This window comes from Monodelphis domestica, chromosome 4 (genome assembly GCF_027887165.1).
Source record: "Monodelphis domestica isolate mMonDom1 chromosome 4, mMonDom1.pri, whole genome shotgun sequence".
Lineage (NCBI taxonomy): Eukaryota > Metazoa > Chordata > Mammalia > Didelphimorphia > Didelphidae > Monodelphis > Monodelphis domestica.
In genome coordinates, this window is record NC_077230.1 from 402,402,623 (window position 1) to 402,420,725 (window position 18,103).

Sequence of the window (18,103 nt, forward strand, 5' to 3'; positions counted from 1 at the left end):
GGATATTCCGTTTGTGAGCATGGTTGACTAGGAGAGTGTTGTCATCCTCAACAGAAATAGGGAAATTTGGTAAAGGGAGAGTTCGAAGCAAAAAGAAAAATCAGAGTTCAGATTTGGATGTGCTGAGTTCAGAGATTCTACTTGACATCCATTTCAAGGGGTCCAATAAGCAGTTGGAGTTGGGAGACCTGAGGCTTGGAAGAGAGATTGGGGCTGGCTAAGTTGTTGAATCATTTGTATAAGAATGATGATTGGATTCAGGGGAGCCCATAAACCACTAAGCTGAAATAGGGCAGAGGGATAAATGAAATGGTTCCAGGTCAGCCATTCTGCATGCCAGCACATTCAATCTATAGTAGTCTTGAACTGTCACATAGGCCATGCGGGTTGAGTTAGTGGGCAAAGTGCTGCTGAAGTGGCAGTCGGGAAGCCCTATGTTCACGTCGTGGTCAGTTTCTTCATTGGTATAATACGCATAATTATAGGAATGGCCTCATTGGACATTTTTGACAATCCAAATGATCTCCACAAAAGCTTTGTGAGGCCTCCTTGTGCTACATGAATGTTAATATTAGCCCCTGTTTAATTGAATATATTGACCTTCATAGGAATTTCACAATTTTCCCTCAATTGTGTGGCCTTTGCTGAATGTCTGAAATAAAGGATAAATTGCTCAACAGAGCTTCCCTTTGTTCCTTTGTAAAATGAGTATTAGAATATTCACATGCTAGCTTCATTAGTTTGTCTGGTGAGGAGAGCACCTTGCAAGCCTTGAAAGAACTAAGTCAGTTAGAATCATTATTATTATAAGGTCTTACAGCTTTCAGAAAGAACATTGGCTGGATTTTTGGGTGAATTTTCTACAAATACCTTTTTAAACTGTCCTATGATATTTATTGTTTTGTTGAAAAAGAACAATATATGAAAACACTGTGGTAAAGTGATCTGATGGACCTCTGATTCCTGTGGAATTAGGCAGAATTGGGGCAATCTTTGTTTTCAGTGTCCCTGATTGCTACAACTGTCCAATTCACTCTCCCCACTGCTCTGCAAACAACAAATGTAGGAAGTCTCTAGATGACTGGTTGAATGTTCGCCATGCTGTTGGCTGTCTTGGAACCCCTCACAGCGGCCCCACTTCCCTGCACACTAGCTTGGTATGCAGGGAGAAGCTGCAGAGTCTGCTGGCTGTGCTTTATTTACGGAAACAGCAGGGTTGAGATTGATTGCGGTGAGAGACAGTGTATGGATGAGGGAGGGTCACAGCACATGCTCAGTCCTGTCAGTCTGAGGGGGAAGTTTCTGCGTTCTGCGTGAAGGCTTAGGTCATAGCACAAGCTCAGTGAAAGCTCTCTGAGGTCTCTCAGACTGCATGTGCCTCCATTTTGAGTTGTTAGAGTAGAAAAAGGCAGAATTTTAGCAGAAAGTAGAGGTTCAGGAATACAGCTAGACCCACAAGAGCGTCTGTTAGGCATGGATGATCCATTCAGCCCCTGCAGGTAGGCTACTTTACTCTGGCCTCACCCAACCGGGTTGGCTTTTGCTGTTCTTTCTGACTTCTGAAAATGTTTATGAAATCATTTCATTATTCATAATGCATGTTCCTAAGAGCCTCTAATTTATACAGCCTAGCTATGCAGGTGGTTTCTGAATGCATGAAGAGCAAGCTTGAAAGAGCTGACCCTGTTCAGAGATGCATGGAGCAAATGCAGAATGTAAGGCCATGTCAATTACCCCCCCATCCCCCCCACCCCCCCCATCTCCTTCCCCTGCCCCTTGTTACAGTTTCAGTTGCTCTGTATGCATGAGTCCAGGCTTTTTGCCTGCCTTCAGGGAGCTGTAGGTCTAATCTGCAGGATGCTCTGTTGCCTGTCGCTATTAAGGAATGTTTGGGCCTTTGAGAGACTGTTTGGACAGTATTTTAGGGAGAAATGGTAGGTAGGCAGCCATTGGTTGCTTGGAAGGTGGGTGGAAACTTGTTTTGATTATCTGTTTTTCAGTGGCAATTATAGTTTCTGTGGATGTGTTTCTGAAATATAGAGAAGTAGATAGCAGATGCACATTTTGCTCCGAACATGTTACCATTAGATGCAGCAAATAGTTGTAGGATTTCAGCAATGTCATTTCATGATTGTCTCCTTTAAGGAAAACTTCTTATGTTACATGTATGTGTCTGTGCTGTGCCAGCTTTTGGGAGGCAAAGATAAGAAGAATGAAAATGATTGATACTTCTACATTCATAGGAGTCCAGAGGAGGAATGAACCTTAGAAATAACTGAGTCCTTTATTTCACGAATGAGGAAATAGAGGCCCCCAAAAGAACAATGACTTACTCAAGGTCATACACTAGTGAGGAGAAGAGTAGGAACAATAGCTCATGTTTTCTAAGACCATATTCAGTGATTTTTTTGCACTGTTCTTTAGCTACAGTATCCTAGACTCCATGAGTTCATAAGAAATTGCTTTGTGTTGATTAGTAGACATGTGAATTGGTTTACATGGTAAAGATCTAGGTGGGCATTCCTTCATAGGAGAAGATAATGTGAGTCCTGTTAATCATAGTGGTTGAATCTTGCCATTTCTTTTGTATTCTCTGCAAGTTAAAAAAACAGATCTGGCATGGGAGAAAATTGAGGAGGGTTTCTTTTGCTTTCTAGAATTGATATTGATAAAATGCTTTGCAAACCTTAAAGTATCACATGAGTTAGTTTTCTTCTTCATATTAGTATTACTAATTATTATCATTAGTCATATTTTTAAAGGTAGCTCTGAAATATTTTTGTCAGATTCATCATTTCTAGCATTTAGTCAGAAAGGATACAGGCTTCATGTCACTTTTAATACTTGCATCTGTGGACCTCTATATCTTAGTGATTTCTCTCTCTCCCTTTCTCCCACTTTCTCTCTCCCTCCCTCTCTCCCCTCATTTCCAGTCCTTCCCTGTTCTTTGGCGAATATTTTGAAATGAAGGAAAAAATTATGAAGCCATATTGGAAGTTTATAATAGTTTTAACAATAACTTGTTTTTACTGTCATTTCTGGAAATGTCTTCCCTATTCCCAAAGGTGATCTCTACACAGTATCCTTGTCTGGCTGTGTATATATCTTCCTGTTCTTATCCCCTATTCAATACCGGAAGGTGCATGCTTTCATCGTTGCATAGGTGAGATTGTTTTCCACAATTACATTGCTCTTTCAACCTGAATTATATTCAAAGAAATAAACAATACATCCACTTAAAAAAAAGAATGATCTCCCCTGTTATCCTTTCATCTTCATGCCTCTTCTCTCCAAACAAAACAAAACCAAAATCATCAAAAGGAGTTAGCTCCATATAGAGAAACTTGAGTAGCCCTGCCCTCTGGAAGCCTGTCTTTATTTTCCTGTTCCATTACTGCCTCAGGAAGGCTTAATTTTGGTAGTAACTTGCATTGTTCTTAGTTCTTAAACTTTGAAGTTACTCATGTGGGAGTTCTGAAAGAGTATAGTTTGGGGCTAGGATCTAAGAAAGACATGATGATATGGCATTATAAGATGTTTGTTTCATAATAATCTTGTCCATTTTAGGAGAGTTGTGGTGCAATTGAGTTGTTTTAAGGGCTTAATTTCCTCTTGCTTTGGAGGATTGTTTCCAATACTCCATAACTATATTCACACACACACACACACACACACACACACACACACACGCACACACATTTTTTGCCTGCCTATAAACTTGAGGACCAGTGTCTTCACCATGGTGATTAAGGCCAAATAGAATCAGGCTCTTAGCCCCTTTTCATATTCAGTTAGTACTTTCTTGATCCTCTTCACCATTATATACATTATACCAACATCTATCAGAACCTAAAATACTACTAATAGAAATGGCAAAAAATGAATACCCAAAGCAAATACAGACGTAATGAAAATACTAAAGTACTTAAACTCTAATTTTAGTACTGTAAGCTCACTTTAAGGTGAGTAGTAATGTAGCTTCAATGAATAAATTGTAAAATTAATCTTTTGCATAGGATTCTATTTAGAATGGGCATATTATATGGTTCCTGATATTTTGATCTGACTTTGGCCTAGAGCAAATTTTGTTTTACTAATAATCTAGAATCATTAGTCAGAAGTTTCAATGATACATATTTAAGGCTTAGTGTGAGAAAAATCTTCCTAACACCGCTATTTTAAAGTGGGCTAACTACCTTGGGGGACATGTTGATTCTGTCGTTTTCTCTAGAGATCTTCTAAGACTGGACAACAACCTGGCAATTATCTTCTCGAGGAATTTTTTTGTTTTGTTTTAATTTTGAATAGATGTGCTTAGTAAAAAGTCTTTCCTTATATTGAACTAAATTTTTCTTCTTTGCAACTTTCACACATTGTAGCGACATCTTCTACATGTACCCCTTTAAATATTTGAAGGTAGCTATCTTCTCTTCTCCAAGTTAGACGTTCCTAATTCTTTCAGCTTATATCCTCAAAGGACATCTTCTGGAATCTCTTAACCATTCGGTTCAGTTAGAATATTTCTATTGCTTAGCACTGAGTATACAAAGAGAACAATGAAATAGTATGGTTCTCAAGGAAGGGGATAAAGAGGGAAAGGGAGAGGGAAGGAGAGGAAGTGGGGGAAGTAAGTTGGAAAAAGTTAGAAAACTTCAGAATGCTGTAGGCTCTTTTATAGGATGTTCTAGGCATGGGGAGAGCAGCTTGGGCAAGGGTAATGATAGACTGCCTTGTGACAGGAGGAGCACATAGACCAATGTTCTGGAAACATCAAGTTCAGGAATAGGAGTACCATGGAATAACCCTGAAAAAATGGCATTGAGGCAGATTTCTGGAAGCAATAAGGAGCCACTGGATCTCACTGAACAAGGGAGTGACATCCTCAAATCGTTGCTTTTTAAAAATTAATCATAACCAATTAGCCAAAATTAGTCATTTTCAAGTTGATAAATACTTATTAAGTACTACCTGTTTGACCTGGCACTATTCTAGATGCTGGAATATAATACAAAGTATCTGAGACAGTCCTTACCCTAAACGAGTTTGTATCCGACTGAATTTGCAGTTTTTAATCATAGTAGGAAACAGGTTCTTTGACTAGTATGCAAATTAAATAAAAAATTAATGAAAAAAAGGAGCATGAATCTGTTCACATAAAATATATCTTGATATCCTTCAGATCTGAGCCCAGAGTCATCCAAATTATTTTACTTGGCACAATTTAAAGGCTATATAAATAAACAGTAAATTTTCAGCCTTTTCCTGGAATTATTTTTGGTTGAGAGTAAGCTTCACTTATACATTCTCTAGTTGATCATGTGACAAACCATATCTAGAGAATTCCCTTGGGAAATGGAAAAATAAATGATGTCATAAAAAAGGATACCAGTATTTAGAAGTATGGGAACTGTAAATATAATTGTTAACTCTATTTTTCTGATGTATTATATTGTTACCTTTTTTTCAAAATGATTTTCAAGGATAAAGTTTTCTTTTAAATCCTGAAAGAATAATGTTTTTAATCATGTATGCATGCATGTGTATAATGCATATATATGTACACATAGCTATTCTCCCTCATGCCTCCCTGCATAGCAATGGCCATATGATTCAGTGTCTTTCTCCCTCCTTCCTCACATAATTGTACTGAAGAGAATATGAAAGTAATCAGGTTTTTGAAGATACAATCCTATGGACCTTCTAGTAGGAACAAATAGACTTTCAGTTATACATGGTAGATAGGATTATCTGTCAGCAAATGGTAAAGTCCTGTTGTAATATTGGTAGCTAGTTTCACTGTACTTGGAGTTTGGGCCTTTTGTAAGTAAGAATTGTGTTTGAACCCAGTTCCAGACACCTAATAGTTGTGTGACCCTGAACAAGTCTTTTAACTTCTGGTTGCCTCAGTTTTTCCTCAACTATAAAATGGAGATGATAATAAAATCTACTTCCTCGGGTTATTGTGTGGATCAGATGAGATAATATCAGATAAAGCACTTAACTCAGTGCCTGGTACTTTGTAGGTGTAACATAAATGCTTATTCTCTTCTTTCTTCCCCCTCTCCCTCTCCAAATTATAGAACTCCTACAAAGTTTCTGGCAAAAAGATTAACTTAGGAATTGATTTCATTCACTGTGAGAATAAAAATCCCATTTTGGTTTATTATTCATTATGTGAGAGATATTAGTTTAGTTCTATTAGAACAACAAACCAAAAGTAGTAAAAAAATGGGCAGTAAACCTAAGGTAGTATGGATTAGTTTGGGACTTGATTAATTTTTATCTAAACTCTATCATTGAGGATAGTGTATTTATTTCAGAATTTAAGGACCTTTGATTATATGGGTATTTTCTTCATTTCCCAACCCATCTTTCCATGATATAGTGTATAATATTCATGAGATATTGTGAATGTAAAAATTCATCACTTGGTCATGAAATTTTTGATAATGATTGTCTCTGAAATTAGGCTTTTATTCCAATAATAGATTTAGATGGTCTATTCTTGGTTCCTTAATTGAAGCCTTTTTGTGTTAGGAAGTGAACTTGGGTTCTTGAATGTTTTGCCAGCATAGGACCAAGCTATGATAGACCCACCCAAGACTGAAGATAGCCAGTTTGAAAAATATATTAGAAAACATTTGTCCAGTGGTGCATATTGCAAGTGACTTTTGAATTTAATATTTAATAGGTCATAGATTTATTATAAATTTATTTTAATTTTGACCCTGATTTCCTATTTCCTTAACCTTTTCCTTCCTTCTTTTTATGCTTAAAAGCTACATTTAAGTTCTTAGTGGCTTCTTGAAAGGGATACTTTTCCTTCTCAACTCCCTTATAGGACTGTTATGGAATGAAGAGTACCAAATTATAAACCTTTTGTTTTCCAGCCTGAAACTCCTTGGGTTGAAAGATTCTGATTATAATAAAGTTGCTGTTGATCTTTTTTTAATGAACTTGTTATACATTATATTAAATCTATCAAACTTTTCAGTAAATATTTTTTCCAATAATTCAGTAGCATTTATAGAGTATTGCTTTCTTGATATTACCTTAGTAGTTTGGCAGTTTCTCCAACATTATCTTATAGTAGAAATCCTAACTTGCAGAGCAGCTTAAAAACCAAGTATCTAAGGACACATGTTATACCCAGTGGAATTGTGCATGGGTAGGGGTAGGGGAGGGAGGGATAGAATATGATTCTTGTAACCAAGGAATAATGTTCTAAATTGACTAAATAAAATACATAAATAAAAGAAACCAAGGATCTGAGATAGAAGAAAGCTAGAAGATCACATAAAGTCTTTTGTCATACAATCAGAGATAAGTAAGGACTTAATTGTAGTCACTTGTATGATCTCTTTGTGTTTATTTAGTGCTGCTACAGTGACTGCCCTGTTTTTTTGGGGGGGGGGGGGATTCTGTTTTGGTTTTTGAATGAACCAAAGGCCAAAATGTTATAGATTCTGAAGAATGGCTTCTATTCTATATCCATTATTTACTCTCAATAAACTTCCTTTTAGCGCTTGCAGAATCCAGGTGACATGGTGAAAAGATTATGAACTGGAGGATCAGCTCTTTACTCCTGGCTCTGCTGATGCATCCTCAGTGTATGACTTTATGACTGATCTTGGCTTTAGTTATATTACTTAACCTAATTTGATTTTAGCATCCTTCTTTGTAAAATGAGAACGTTGGAATCAATGACTTCAGGTCATATCTATCCCTAAATGACCTTTAATGTTATTAAAAAATTTTGATCATGATGCTTTTGTGGTATCAGGCCTGGGGCTTTTCTCTTAAGTAGTTTCTATTATTACTGCTTGGTTATTTAATATCCTTGGTGAACAATGATTAAAGGTTCAATAGATAATACCTAATTGATTTCTGATTTCTTTCTTCAATTTACTTTTTCTTTGGTGGAACTGATGACAGTGTACACTTTTCCTCTATCAGTCCTTTATTGAAAGGGTGATAGCCAAGCATTCATCCCATTCCCTGCCTCAAGATTCTTCATAAGAAACCTTTCTTGGATTAGTGCTTCTGTTTCTATATTGCTATGGACACTTCTGCCTTTTTGTTATTCAGTTGCAGGCTTCCAGCTCCTTTCTGTCCAGTCCCTGTTTACTTCATAGCCTACAACGTTTCTATGGCAACAGGTTACTTTTCAAAGGGAACATCTTGTCATTTTATTTAATCCACTGCAGCTGAAGAGGACTGAAATATTAAGTTGTTGTTGCTATGGATACTGCTTTGTTGCATCAATTTCTTTTGTATCAGATTTCATAAATGTGGTGTTAAGGTTTTTCTTTTGGGGAAGGGGATACTTTGAATAAACAAAGCGATTTGCCATTATTACTGTAATCGCTTCTTTACAAATATAATTTGGCTTTTGGAAATACTAAACATGTTAGCCTCCATAGCAAGGATTTGGGGACATAAGATTTCTGCCTCAGCCATCAAATAAACAAGTTTTAAAAAAGTCTCTTCATGTGTATTATTTACTGAAGAAATAAGAGTGATATGGGTCAGAGTTTGTAAACTAAAGGTCTAACAAATTCTAGAATGTTGTTTACTAGGTTAAAATGTAATTGGTAAATGTCTAACAAAATAAATGAAAATACAGTACAACATTGGGTTTTTCTAAGTCTTTCTGGTGCCTATGAGGGTCCTTTTCTATTTGAATTTGATACCACTGACATAGGGAACTCTTTGATAAGAAAATATTTAGCTTTATCCTTGACCCCTTGGACACTTGGCCCCTCCTGCAACTGGTAGTCTTAAAGAACTACTCAGAGAGTAAGTGATTTCCTCAGGGTCAAACAACCAGAGCAAGGTCAGAAGTACATTTGAACTCGAGGCTTCCTTGCTTGCCAGATATTGCATTTATGGCCTTTTACATGAATTGGACATTGACATGACCTTCAACAAGTTTTAAATTAGTTTTTTTCAATGACTACACATTTATTTTCTCTTCTTCCTACCCATTTCCCTAGTGGCTAAGGAGAGGAAAAAAAGACCCTTGTAACGAATTACTCATAGTTAGGCATAACATGTTGATTAGCATATTGGCCATGTCTGCATCTTGTATCATTGATTTCTGTAAGGAGGTGCTCTTCACCTTTAATCCTCTTCAAGGAAATGATTATTGCATTGATCAAAGTTCTTTAATTTTTGATTAGTTTGTTTTTATGAAATTATTACTGTATAAAACTTTTTAAAATAATTCTGCTCATTTTACTCTGTATCATCTCATACATATTTCTTAGATTTCTCCAAAATTATCTCCCTTCCGTTCAGCTTTCTCTCACATCTCACAGCTGGACTATTGTATTAGCCTACTGATTTGGCTTCCGGCTTTATGTTTTTCTTTACTCTAGTCCACTTTTCATTCAGCTCTCAAAGTGTTATTCCTAAATCACAGGTTTGACTATATCTCTCCTAATTTAAAAGCTCTAGTGGCTCCCTGTTATCTCCAAGATTTACCTTCAAAACCTTAATAACCAGCCAGCCACTTCCCTGACCTCTGGTCTTCTTATTTACTTCTATGTCTGTGATCCACTGACATGAGATCAATGGACATTTGCCTGCTTGTTATTCCTCATGTGACACTCCGTCTCTTGATTCTGTTTGTTTTTCATTAATTGTGCTATGCCAACACTCCCCGACCCCCCAATTCCACTGTTCCTGGTATCCTTTTTTTTTTTTTTAATCCCTGCCACCTGACTTCCCTGACTTCCTTCAGGACCAACTTAAAATCCCCCCATTTTAATCTTAGTGCCTCATGTCTATTGATTATTTCTAATATATAGACTATATAGTTTATTTGTACGGTATTGTTTGCTTGTATACAATATTAGACTATAAGCTTTCTGAGAGGAAGGATTCTCTTTTGCCTTTCTTTGTATCTGTAGCATATAGTATAATGCTTAGCCTGTGGTACGTGTTTAATAGACGTTTATGACTGACATATCTTATATGTTCATTTATCTATTGAGGATAACTATTATTCTTGAACATTTCAATATATTCTGATATTTTTATTAGTGTAATTTTCTATAAAGATCTTTTTCACTTCAATTTTACCTATATCAATACCTATATTTTGTTTGTATAAAATTTTAATTTTATATGTTTAATATTACCCACTTCATCTGTTTTGAGCTTTTTTCTCCTTGTCCCTCCTTTTTGGCCACAAAGTCTTCCATAGATTTGAATAGCACTTTATTTCTTGCTCTTTTCCTTTCTTTATGATGATGTAACCCTTTTTGTTAAAGTCATGTATTCTTTTGGAGCTTATCCTGTTATAGAATATATTCTAAACTTAAAATTTCTGGCATACTTTTATTGTTCATGGAATTTTTCTTTTTCTTTTTTTTTAAGCCTTACCTTTGCAGAGGTCTTTGAGTTTATTAAGCACTAGACCACTTTATTCTTTTTCCTTATATATGTTTCATTCTTAATCTGTTCCACTGATCAGCCTCTATTTTTAACAAATGCTAAGCTGAATTGACAATTAAAGCTTCATAGTATAATTTGGTATCTAGTATTGTTCAGCCTCCTTTCCACTTTTTTTCATTATTTTCCTTGAGGTTTTTTTTTTAATAATGCTTGCCTTCCATCTTGTAATCAATACTATGTTATGGTTCCAAGGCAGAAGAGTAGTAAGGTTAGGCAGTCGGAATTAAGTGACTTGCTCAGGGTCACACAGGTAGGAAGGGTCTGAGGCCAGTTATCATCTCGGGACCCACTGCCACACAGCTGAGCCCCTTTCCTTGAGATTCTTGATGTTTTTAATTCATTCTACAGTGTGCCTCAGTTTTGTATATAATTTTGTTATATTGTGGTCAATGGATGATGTTTCTGCTTGGCTGTATTAGTGAAGTTTTCATGCTCTGATATATAGTCAATATTTGCCAATTAACATGTAGCACTGGGAATTTCTCTCTGATTCTGTCTCTGTCTCTCTCTTCTCTCCCTCTCCTCCTCTATCTCTCCTATACTCCCTCTCTCTTTCCATTCAGTAATTGTCAGAGATCTATCATATCATATCATATCATATAACTTTTTTTATTCATTTCTTTGACTTCCCCTTCCCTTCTACTCTTTTGTTAGATTTGTCTAGGTCTTAGTCATTACTTTTGTATTTCACTTCATAATAGTCTCATACCTTTCTCCCCTCTACCTGCATTTCTCTCTTTATAAAGAATAAAACACAGGGTGTGAAAGTACTGTGTTCTGGACTAGTATTTCCACAATGGGTCATTGTCTACCCTTCTTCCTCTCTACCAATCATTTTTTCCCTTCAAATGCCAGCAACAAGTTTTGAATCTTTCCCCTCTTAAAATATGTCTTCATAATTGGCCACTCACTGATTACACTTTGTTTTTCTAATAACTAATTTCTCCCTGAGTTTACTTTCCCTCTTTTTCTCCTCCTCCTTTTTTTGTACTTTTCTATTTTCCTGTTGAGTTTAATGTATTTCTATAGCAAAGAATGTTTGACCTAGTGTGTTCTGCACTTTGACTAGTTCTGGCTAAAATGATATTCCATTGACCCCTGCTATTTTCTTTTACACACACCACTCATTTTTCAATCATTTAGTTGGTAAACTTTTATTAAACATTATATACCAGGTACTATGGGCCAACCATGCTGGGGATCCAAAGAAAAGTAAAAGACAGGCTAGGCCTTATAAAGCCCTTAAGTAACTCATAAAAATCTGTTCTTCCTTTTATTTATCTATTTCATATCTCTTATATGATTTAATATGTTCCCCTATATCTTTTTCTCTTTCTTTCCTCTCTGATTATATCATCATCAAAAAATAAGAGATTCACTACCAGGTCCTCCATATTTAAATCTTTTACTGCTCAATGAATTAATTACTTAACTATGCAATTCCTATGGGCCAAGTATATTGATATTGGTGATATTGAAGAGACATAAAGCAGTCTCAGTACTCAAGAAGTTGACAATCTAAAGGTGGTTGTGACAATGTTTTGTGAGAGCACCTATGTCATCACTCCCTTTTAGAGTATTAACATTTCATTCTTGTAAAAACCCTTCTGATTGCTCATTTTTATATATATATATTTTTTTTTTGCCTTTTTAATCCTTTTTTCAAATACTTATGGTCTTTTCAATTAGGAATGATTATTTAAAAAGTTTTTATTTCATTAAATGTCAGTGTTTTCTCCCAGTGGCTCATATTCATTTTTTCTTGATTGTGAAACTATTTTTTGCTTTTTGTACCAGTATTCCAAAGTCTTTGCCCCTTTTTGTAATATCTGCCTAATTAATTGTATGTGATCCTGACTGTGGTTTCTCAGTATTTGAACTTTTTCTTAATCATTATTTTTCTTCTGAGCTTGAAGCTGTGGTTTTTCCGCTATGATATTCATATTTTTTAATTTTCATATTTCTTTTGAAGATAAAACTTCATCTTTTTATTTTCAATTTTCCCTCTGATTCTATTATATCTCCCTAGTTTTTCTTATTGATTTTAAGAAACACCATATCCTGGCTTTTGGGGAAGAAAGGATCAGTGATGTAGGTCATGGCATTAATTCATTGAATATTAAATTTGTTCTCACCAGTTTTCTAGTTCATTTGTTTTTGCTATTTGGCAACTTTTCATTAAAAAAAAAGTCTTTTGTCTTTTATTAAGTATTTGTTACATTCGTATGGAGCTATTAACTTCTTTATCCCTTCATATTTTCTAAAAGATTGTTACTTGAGTATTTTTGAACTCTTGTTCTAAATGGTTAATTCTCCTTCCAAATATTTCTTCCAAAGGTCCCATTTATTGTACAATTCTTTTGCTCCTCTCATTTTGTTTGTAATATTGTTTTAAGTAGATTTTTTAAAAGTCTTGATTTTTCTTCATTTTCATTTCTTCCAACATTTCTAGTTGCTCTTGTGACCATAACATGATTTTTTTGGAAAACATTACTTGAAGATCTTTTGGAATTACCCACTTTATCTGAGTTAATGGCTTATGTGTTCCTTTCTGAATTAGAAGTATGTGTTTTGGCCGTATTCTGTGTGATTCCAGGGGGATTGTTGGTCCTCACTCATGCCCTTTTGTCACCACATTCTTTAAGCACCAGGTCATTTGTATTTTTCAGTGGTACAGGGACTTTCAATGGATTCTACGAAGTCTGATCTAGGGTATAGTATGATTGCTACTTTCTTTCCTTGTTTCATATTTTTCAAACCCTGTATCTTGGCTTTGTTTTTAGGGTATGCACTCTCCTTTTCATTATCTGTGTGAGACTCCAGTTCCAGCTAGCCTATATGCTGTTAGCTAGCTAGATGTTTGTAAGATCTCAAAGCCATGGAGCTGCAGAAATCTCCTCCACAAAGTACCTTCCTCAGTCACTCTTCTCCCTTTTCTTCCACAGCTTGGATTCTCTTTGTTCTCATACTATTCTTTGTGTTTCAGTAGCCAGCCTAAAGTTAAAGCCTACCCTTTTGTTCTTAATTTGTATTTCTTTACTTATTTAGGGTCTTGCCACTTCACTCAGACTATAGTCTTTCTCACTTATTTTTAATTTGTGTTTTGTCATTGCTCCTTTCCTTTCAAAAACATATTAAAAAATTTCTCCATTTAGCCTCCTTACCCACTCCAGTTCCTGAGGGAGCTTTTATCTTCCTTATGTTACTAAACTTTTAAATTATCTCTACCTAATGCCTTTGATCCTTTGCTATTACCCTTTCTCTTTATTCTTATCTAATCTGGCTATCATCCTCACCAATTTACTGAACTTAAACTTTTCAGGGGTGAAAAGAACTTCTTCCATCTGATGGATGTTTTTCACTCCTTACCCCACTTCTTTCAGTCTCTAAAGTAGATAGAGTACTTTCCTGATTCTCAACCAGCTCTCCAGCATCTCTAACCTATTGACTGACTCTTCCTTCATCCTTTAATGTAGTATTTCCCAACATTCTGTCATTTACTCTCCTTTCACTTATTTCTAGATAGATGATGCTTAAATATATGTTGTTAGCCTTCAGTTCTAGATCTGTATCTTGAACTGCCTGTAATACTTTTCCACTGTTACCTCCGGTTCAACATAATCTAAACCGAGTTTCATTTCTTGTTTCCAAATTCTATATCCTACATCCATATACTTCTCTCATCCCATTTCTACTCACTGTTACAAAACCCTGTCTGCCGTTTGTAAAAAACAATGTATTAATTTCATGTCTGAACTTTGCACTTCCATTAATTTGTGAATAATTTCTCTTACTATTCATGTTTCTTAGCCTGGCATTCTAGGCCCTTCATTATTTTATATTACCTGGCCTTTTCAGCTTAGACCACATTTTCTCTATTCTCTCCCTCTGTGCCTAATAAATGGGATACCATTTCTTTTTAATCTGTTAAAATCCTACTCAAAAGTCTATTTGTTACCTCTTTTGTAAAAGCCCTCCTCATCCCCACCAGTAATGATTGTTCTCTCTTCATCTAAATTTGCTCATGCTTCTTTTATGTACTTACATTTATTAATTTTGAATGTGTTATATTTTAATTTATTAGTTTCCAAACTCTGCAAAGATTTGTTTTCACTGTTTTATTTATAATGTTGCATGTCTAGTAACCTGCTGCTCTGAATTCACGTTTACTTTCCTACCTATTTCCACCATTACACTGCTCTTCTAACCAATTTCCTGTTTTCTGTTGATGGTGCCACTGTTGTCCCATTTGCCCATATTCATAACTTTGGTGTCCTTTTTGACTTCTCACTTTGACTCACTCCACATACGACATTATCTTATCATTTTTATCTCCACAGTTCTTGCTTATATCATTCTCTTCTCTGTCCATATATAATAAAGATTCTATCTTTTAACCTCATGACCAAAGAGGAATTGTGGCTTTATCCCAAAGTAACAGGATTTTAGAGGTGACCATGTTTCCCCTGGAAATTACGATGGCAACCTAGAGTACACTTAATGTTACGACTCATATTTCACAAAGCTCCCAAAGTAAGTTTCCTTAATGGGAAAGCCTGACTGTGGATTTCCCTTATCAAACACCTTCATTCGGTTCCCCCCATTTATTCTGAATAAAGCACTCCTTAACCTGTCATTCATTCTTTTGTTAGTATGGTTCCTATGAATTTGTTAGCTTTTTTTAGTTTATTTCTCCCTCACACACTGTATTCCAGCCAAGTAGCATGACTAACTATTCCTTAATCTTCTTTGGCATTCTGTCCATACACAGAGAACATTGCTTGTTTGTTCTTGGAAGTCATTGCTTCATTCCTGGAAGAAATTTCTTCCTCACCTCTGTCTCTTGAAATCTTCCTTCATCTAATAACCCAGCTCAGTTACCACCTGCACGTTCTTAAAAATTTCCAGAATATCCTACCGTAAACTTTTCTTTGCCTCTGCCACATCCTGCCATGTATCAAATTTATTTGTGTATGAATCATTCCCTTCTATTGGTTTACAATCTTTTTGAAGGCAAGAGATCATGTTGTTTTCCCTTTTTTATTGCCTAGTGCTTTATTTGTAGAAAGAGATTGATAAATGTATGATGAATTGAATTATAAATTGCTTCATAACTGTTTAATCATTTTATCATACAATGACTTTTAAAGTATTTTATCTAGAACGAGAAGACTGTTCATGTCATCAGAGCATTAGTTTCTTTATCTACAGAAGAAAATAGTAAACCTTGTACTGCCTATTACTTTCCCTACTATATGCTTTACATATTGTTTTTTGTTTGCTTTATTTATTTTAATGGGAAAATATGAAAGTATTTTGTAGATATTTATTAATTCTTTTATTATATGCCATTTGCAATTTCTACCCACTGGCTATTATTCTTTTAGGAAGGCAACTTTGAAATATAGCTGTATACAGAATATTTTCAAAGATAAATATAAGGTTATTAAGATGAAGGGCACTAAGCATTTGTGGGCATTAGGAAAAGAGTATCCTAAAAAGTTGGATCTGGGCTTCATTTTCAAAGTAGAACAGTACTTTGAGGGAGAACTAAGGAGGGAGAGAATTCCAAGTACTGGACCCTGCAAAGGGACAGGAATGCTAGTAGATTATTATGTTTGAGGCACAGCATGAAGGCCAGTTTAGGTGGATCATTGACTGTGGAAAAGGAAGTAATGTATAGTGAAGATCATGGCATGTAGTATAAAGAACTGATTTGGATTTATTAGAATAAAATCCATTCACCAATTTTCAAATGATGTGAATAGGCAGGGAGGAAATCCAGACTTTCAATATTCAAATGAAAAAATGCTAGAAGTAACTGTTAAGTAGAGAAATACAAATTTAAGAAAATCGGTCATGGGGGTGAGAAGGCAGAATACATACACACTCACAAAAAAAGGTTCACAAAAATATTTTTAGTAGCCTGTGTGTGTGTGTGTGTGTGTGTGTGTGTGTGTGTGTGTGTGTGGTGACATGGAACTGAAAAATAAAAATGGTAATCATCAATTCCTTTCACATAATAGGCATTTGATTAATAGTAGTTTCCTTCCATCTATCTATTGTGGAATATAAAGGAGTACTGATAAAAGGAGATGGTTTCGCAGAAATGTTGAATGACATGTGAATGTGAACTGTTGATGAATTGGGAGGAAAATCAAGAGAATGATTTATACTAGAATTGCCAGCATTGAAAATGAAACAACTTGGAATGACTTCAGCACTTTTCTCAGCACCATGACCAGCATTGGTTCCAGAGGACTGATCAATGAAGAGTCTTCCTCATCTCCTGACAAATAGTTCATGGACTAAGATATATAAACAGTGAGAAATATACTTTTTGGTAATGGCCAGAGTAGGAATTTGTTTTGCTTTACTCTGAATATTTGTTAGAAGCCCAGGGCACACAGTACAGTAGGGTCCTACATCTGTGGCCAATGTAAGCCCTACTATGTTTGGTAGAAACCCTGGGTATAACTGAGTACCTGCTGTCCCCCACAAATATATGTTCTCTCTCCCCATTCTTGCCTCTTAGTTTTGTGCTCTGTGGCCTTCCCCAGACTACTCTATCCTCCTGGGGATGGTGGGGGGAATAAATAAAATAATGGAAAATAGAAGAGACCACTGCTGGGGGAAAACCTCTGGAGTTTTGAGGGCAAACTTCCATGCTTCACCACAGAAAATGAAACCACAGATAAGGGCGTGCTACTATACTTGACACATAGTAAAAGCCTATTGACTGTTTCTTAGAAGGAATAAAGAGCTACTATAGTTATAGTTAGTTAGATAATATGATTGAATATGCACGTAAGGGATATCACAGTATAGATGTCCCTCAACTGCGGTATGGCTACACAAATTGTTGTATGTGAACATAATGGAATATTACTCTTCTGTTGAGAAGTGATGTTTATAATGGATACAGAGAAGCATATAAAGTGCTACATGAGTTGATGTTGCATCCCAAAATGTACATAATCACTAAAGGTGAATATAAAGAACATCCACAACAAAATACAAGTGAATATTGCAAAGTTTCAAAGTAAGAAATTATAGAGAAGTCATATTTGTGATTTGATATGGAACAAGAAAGAGTGAGGACTTAACTATAATGCCAAGATTCTGAACCCAAGAGTCTCAAAGAATGGAGGTGCCTTCTACAGAAATAAGGAAGTTGGGAGAGGGATAATTCACTTTATGAGGTAACATGGTTGTATGAAAAATGTGTTGAGTTTGACTGAAGCATGTTGAGTTTTAGACAAAGACATTCAGTTACAATTGACTCTTAGGTAGTTAGTCCTGTAGTACTAATGCTGGAAGGTTTGACTGCGGCTGCCAATAGAAAACAGGTACTCACTTCCCTTCTTGGAATTTCCATTTTCTGAACTGTAAAATGTGATTCATAAGATATGTGTCATAAGATATGTACATGTCATGCAAGGTTGTTGTAAAGATCAAATGAGATAATCGATTTAAAATGGTGTATGAGCCTTATTTTACTATTTCAGATTCTATGATAGTCCAGCCTTTTTATAAGCTTTTCGGGGATATATATCTGAAATCATCTCTCACTCTCTCTTTTTTTTTATTCCAGTCCCACAGATTAAAGGATCATTAGAGTATTCTGTTAGAGATTTCCTTC

At 35.5% G+C, this 18,103-nt stretch overlaps 1 protein-coding gene across 16 annotated transcripts in view; it reads left to right on the top strand.

The window, feature by feature from the left end:
* RERE (arginine-glutamic acid dipeptide repeats) overlaps nt 1-18,103 on the top strand; it is a 574,348-nt gene that overhangs the window by 372,536 nt on the left and 183,709 nt on the right. The window contains exon 1 of one of the 16 annotated variants that reach the window (XM_056795846.1): nt 926-1,499. The exons of 14 other annotated variants lie outside the window; for them this stretch is intronic. In XM_056795846.1, coding sequence (XP_056651824.1) covers nt 1,474-1,499 — 26 coding nt within the window. In that variant the 5' untranslated portion in view covers nt 926-1,473. Of the gene's footprint in view, nt 1-925; nt 1,500-18,103 lie in introns of those variants that run through there. One more of the 16 variants, XM_007493041.3, reaches the window with a different exon arrangement.